At 53.7% G+C, this 5,614-nt stretch overlaps 1 protein-coding gene across 1 annotated transcript in view; it reads right to left on the reverse strand.

Annotated features, from left to right (window-relative positions):
* Positions 1-5,614, reverse strand: part of MAN2B1 (mannosidase alpha class 2B member 1) — a gene marked incomplete at its 5' end in the record, with an annotated part of 34,231 nt that overhangs the window by 1,505 nt on the left and 27,112 nt on the right. Inside the window, 9 exons of the mRNA XM_006768221.2 lie at positions 6-131; positions 581-661; positions 841-928; positions 1,125-1,226; positions 1,317-1,435; positions 2,858-2,975; positions 3,058-3,155; positions 3,958-4,167; positions 5,242-5,386. Coding sequence (XP_006768284.1) covers positions 6-131; positions 581-661; positions 841-928; positions 1,125-1,226; positions 1,317-1,435; positions 2,858-2,975; positions 3,058-3,155; positions 3,958-4,167; positions 5,242-5,386 — 1,087 coding nt within the window. The remainder of the gene's footprint in view (positions 1-5; positions 132-580; positions 662-840; positions 929-1,124; positions 1,227-1,316; positions 1,436-2,857; positions 2,976-3,057; positions 3,156-3,957; positions 4,168-5,241; positions 5,387-5,614) is intronic.

Genomic DNA, 5,614 nt, shown 5'->3' on the forward strand with positions numbered 1-5,614 from the left:
CCTACGGCCGCGGTCCGGGCCTTGTCCAGCAGCACGAGGTGCCGCCCTCGGACCCACAACCCTGACTCCGATGTCTCTAGCAGTGGCTCCCCAACTCCGCGATCGTCGTCTCTCAGCAGCCTTCGGTGCACCTGCGAGGAAAGTGGCCAAAAGAAGCGAAGGCCCCTCTGGCCAATTTCAGGGCCAGAAATGGTGGGGACTTCCAGATAAATTGAACATTGGGGTGATCAGATGAGAATGAAGGTATGCTATAGAGGACCCCAGCAGATGTGGGGATCCTACCCACCAGAAGAGAGGGAGGAAGAGACCTAAAGGAAGCCTGGGTAGGGCAGGTCAGAAATTGGAGGGGGCGCCTGAGTGAGGATTGAATAAAAAGTATGGGGCAGCTCACCCTAACCCTCCCCCTCAACCTCACCCTCAAAAAAAAAGCATGAAGTAAACTTCTTACATAGGAATGGAGGTCACAGCTTGGGGGACCCCAAACAGAAGGGTGCAACCAGCAGAAAACTAGAAGAGAACCTGGCTTCCCGGTCCAGCAGGGGCTGGCACTGGTGGGAGAAGCCTGGCTCAGACCACTCACCATGAGCTCTATGGAGCCATCGCTCAGGCTGCTGCCCCCCTGGGAGCGGTCGGTCAGCACTGTCAGCTGCATGTTCCCATCCTGAGGGCAAGGGATGAGAGTGAGGGAGGACACTGCCAGTCAGGCCGGGCCCCAGGCAGGCAGCACAGGGCATGGTGGGCACGGCCAACGGCAGCTGGGAGATGCTAAAAATGAGGGGTGACACCACTGTGTAGAAGAGGGTCTGGAAAAGGTGGGGAGCAGGATAGGGGAGGGGGTACCGTAATGTAAATGCGGGTGTTGACTGGATAGTAGTTTCCGGCCACTGGTTCCGTCTGGTTCAGCTTCCAGGTGGGACGATAATCCCGCCTGGGGGAGGGAAAGGGTAGGGTGTGGTCGGTCAGACCTGGGTTCTGGCTCCCTTCCCCAACTCCCTTTCCCAGGCTCACCCACTCCTCACCCCCCCTTCATACTCTCCCACCCACACTCATAGGATCGGCAGATGCCACCATCACCCATGGGCCCCACACACCACAGTCCTCCTGGGTGCCCCCAGTCACCCCACCTCCTCTCCAGGATCTCCCGGCCATTGCTGTCGGTATAGAAGAGTCCCTTTGTCTCCAGCGCAGTGTCAAAACGACTGATGACTTCCTTCCCCCAGTCATCACTAGACCCAATGGAATAGGAAAACTGTGAGCCAGGCCTACCATCACTCTGCCCTGGCCCCGACCCCAGAAGCCCAGTCTGTGCCACTCACCCCACGGGTATTGGTCCCACCGTCCACTCCAGCTCCAGGTGCCGCTGTCCCGGGTACAGGCGAACCACCTGGGAACACCAGGCTGAGAAGTTCTGGTGCACCTCCTGCACCAAGGCCGTCTGCAGGCACATTGGGCAAGTGTGAGCTTGCACCGGAGCGGAGGTGAACCCCACAAATGCCCACCCCTGCCGTGAACCTCACAAAGGCCTACATCAGGGTCAACCCCACTAAGAGCATGAGAACACAACCTATCTGCCTCATCTGCCTAGGCTGAGGCCCATAATTCCCGCCACAGTCAATGCCACATAATTCCCGCTTGCTACCCCATCCTCCTCCTTAGAACAGATTCTAGCTGGGCATGTGGCTACCTACAATAAAGACTGTGTGGTCCAGCCTTCCCTGAGGCTATCAGTAGCTGTGGTCTGCCCAATGCAAAGTGATTAAAGTGGTGTGAACAACATTTCTTGCCCCTCCCACAAGCTCAAATGCAAATGTAATGGCTGGAGCTTGAGCAGCCATCTTGGGTTATGAGGTAGAAGCTGAATGCTGAGGAAGGCAGAGCAATGAAATAGGAGGGGCCTGGAGGACCGTGGAACTACCCCACCCAGCCAGACTTTCTGTTCCATGGAAAGACCCTGCCTTGTTTTAAGCAGTTAATTTGGGTCATTCTGTTACAGCAGTAAAACTATATCCTAACCCAGGTATGCAGACCTTCCCGTCAAAGGTGAGTCTTACTATTACCTGCCCCATTCCCATCCTAACGGGAAGTGTCCACAAGAAGCCCCGGAAAACCCCACAAGCAGGAGCCCCTGTTCCCGACCAGATGCATGCTGAGCTACCCACCTGGTGAGAACCACCCAAGCCCTATCCAAGTGTGAACTCTCCAATATCCACCCCAAATATAATCCTGTCCTAGCACAGATTTTTGGTGAACTCTTCAAGATACTCAACCTATTTCTCCCCATTCACTCCACACCCAGCTTCAAAAGCTAAGTCTCCTACTGACCCCCGCAGCAGATGCGAATGCCTTGGTATGCCACAACATAAAAGCTGATGAGAGCATGAGTGCAGGGGGGTGGGGGAGTTGGGGGTTAATTGGGGGATGAGGACACATTTGTAATACCTTAACCAATAAAGAAATTAAAAAAAAAGAGAAGCAAGCCCAGAGGGAATAGGGAAACAATAAGGGAGGAAAAGGAGGAGAGCCCCACCTGTCCCATGTGAGGCTTGACCTTTGCCCTCTAGAGTTGCTATAGTGACCAAATCAGAAGGAGATAGTAACCAATCAGAGGGCATATCAAAGCACATAGGCTTAACCAATAAAGAAATTAAAAATTTAAAACAAAAAAAAGGTGATGAATACCAGCCCTGTGGAAGGATTTCCCATCTTCCCCTCGGTCTTAGCCCTCTGATCTGATGAACACACACATCCGTCCCCTTTCCCCACTCCCACCCAACACATTGCATACCACCCTCCCAGGCTGCACGCACGCACACACACACACAACCCAAATGCCCACTCATCATTCCAGGCCCCGGACCTTCACCAGGCGGGTTTGAGCCCAACGGCTGATGAACAGAGGTGTCTGTCCGCTGGGTCTGAAGATGTAGGCACCGGAGGCCTGGGAGCTTAGATTGTTTCCTGTACTGGCGTTGTACCTGGGGCCGGGAAAGGTAAGTGTCAGGTAAGAGACCCCCGCTCTCCTCCCAGCCCCACCCTGGCCCGGTGGTCAACCCTCACCAGTAGAAGGCTTGGCGAACAGGCAGCCGGAGGTCCTGCTCCAGGTTCTTCATCTCCACCAACAGCCCCGTGTCAGGGTCAAAGCTGGCCGAGATGTACTGGGCAGAAGAGGGTGGACAGATGTTAATGACCATCCCTTCAGCCAACGGCAATTTCCTCCTTCCTGGGACTCAGGAGAAAACCCTAGAGTCACTCTCCCCTCCTCTCTCTTGCTCACTCTTCACTCTTGACCCTACTGGCAAATCCTAACAGCTCCACCTTCTGCCTTATCATCAGTCTGCCCTCTTCTGACCATCTCCAAGGCCTTCCTGGACTAGTGAATGCTGCTGACCAATTCCTAGTCTCCAGGTCTTGTTTCAGACCAAAGGGTCACAGGTTAGATTCCAGTAAAGGGCACATGCATCAGTTGCAGGCTGGATCCCTGGGCCTGGGCACATGGGGGAGGCAACAATCAATGTGTCTCTCTGTCTCTCCCCCTCCCTTCCACTCTCTCTAAAATCAATCGGAGAAAAAAATATCTTCAGGTGAAGATTAACACACAAAAAAAGAAATTTATAAATTTTAATTTATTTTAGCGCTTTTGGCTGCTGCTCACTGCCTGCCTGGGTTCCTCTTCCCCCAAAATGTCCTCCAAGAGGGCTTCACTTAATCTGCAGGCCCCTACCACCATCAGCTCTGACTGTCATCTGTCAAGTGCCACCATAATCACACCAGTCCCTCAAAACAGCCCCGGGAGAGAACGTTGAAACTCAAAGGAAGGCAGTCACTCACTCAAGGACACACAATGGTGGGTGGTGACATTAGACCACGAACCCAAGACCTGCTGACCCAGAGGTCAGCTCACTGTGACATCTCAAACTTGTCGCTGGGGCAGAGAAGGGGATCTGAATGGGTTCTCACCTCATTTTGGATGGTCAAGACACGGGACGAGGGCTTGACCCGAGATGAGGACTTGATCCAAGATAAGGGCTTCTGGAATCTGGGCTGAGGGCGGTCAGCCCGTGGGCTCCTGCCAGGTACCTGGGTTACTGAGTAGGTGCTGAAGCCGAGGGCAGGCACTGAGGCTGAGAAAAGTAGCTCCTGTATGTCTGAGTTGGGCATTGTCACCACCTGAGGACAGGAGAAGGGAACCTGAGTCAAGAGGCTGTGGGTACACATATGGAGGCGTATGTACAGGGAGGGGTCACACTCCAGAAGGGGAAGGAGTCCCAGGACAGGGAGAAGAAATGTAGGTGTTGGGTGGGATAATGAGTGGGGTTCAAGATTGCAAAGAAGTCCTAGCCAGTTTGGCTCAGTGGATAGAGCCTGCGAACTGAAAGGTCCCAGGTTTGATTCTGGTCAAGGGCACATGCCCGAGTTGTGGGCTCCATCCCAGTGAGGGACTTGCATGAGGCAGTCGATCCATGATTCTCTCTCATCATGGATGTTTCTCTCTCTTTCTCCCTCTTCCTTCCTCTCTGAAATCAATAAAAATTAAAAATAAAAAGATTGAAGAGAAGATTCAGTAGATAGAAAACAACCCATAGGGAGGGTAGAGAGACTGTAGGAAGGGGGAGTACGTGGGGGAAGGGATCTTTGAGGCAGAGGAGTGAGGGAAAAACAAGATTCCTGGGGGAGGAAGAGGTTCGTGGGAAGAGGCCTCTCAGGATGAGAGGAATATCCATAAATAGAAAAATATTTCAGCCCCAACCAGTTTGGCTCAGCGGATAGAGCGTCGGGCCTGCAGACTGAAGGATCCAGGGTTCCATTCCAGTCAAGAGCACAGGCCTGGGGTGTAGGCTAGATCCCCAGTAGGAGGCGTGCAGGAGGCAGCCAATCAATGATTCTCTCTCATCGCTGATGTTTCTATCTCTCCCTCTCTCTCCCTTCCTGTCTGAAATCAATAGAAACGTATTTTTTTTTAAAAAAAATATTTCATGGAGAGATATTACAAAGAGGGAGATACAGGGAGGAATGTTCCCAGGAGATTTGATATTACGGGGCAGAGGGGGCAGATTCAGAGGAGGAAGGGAAAGTACTGGGCGGGAGGTACTCATGGACGGGCAGGTATCCATGAAGACAAGTATCCAAGGAGGCCCGGGATCCAAGCGTGGGAGTGGTCCATGGGGGGAGGGAGAATGCCATGAGGGAGGGAGTCATTGGAGGAGGGGGTCCATGGGAGGAATAGTCATTAAATGAGCTCACATTGCTGGGCACAACTGCACCACTGGGATCCTTCACAAGGAACACGTGTTTGCTGACTGGGAGCCGCACCATCCAGTTTACTTTCCGCCCCAAAGGGTTATAAACGGTCACCTGGAACTGGGGAGGGAGATCGGGGTGCGCATGAGGCACAGCAGGCCTTCTCCAAACCCAGCCACGATGCACTGCCACGACCCTGGGTGATCCAAGCCCCTGTGTGGTCTCCATCCAGCCCCGCTACACTGTGGCCCAGGGGATCTGGCCCAGAGGGACCCCTCAGAATAATCTGGCCACCAGTCCCACCTCATCTTCTCCCAGTCCGGGATTGGCAGCTCTCATCCCACCCATTAGACCTGCCTTCCCGCCCGGCCCCGCC

The sequence above is a fragment of the Myotis davidii genome, unplaced genomic scaffold (genome assembly GCF_000327345.1).
Source record: "Myotis davidii unplaced genomic scaffold, ASM32734v1 scaffold543, whole genome shotgun sequence".
Lineage (NCBI taxonomy): Eukaryota > Metazoa > Chordata > Mammalia > Chiroptera > Vespertilionidae > Myotis > Myotis davidii.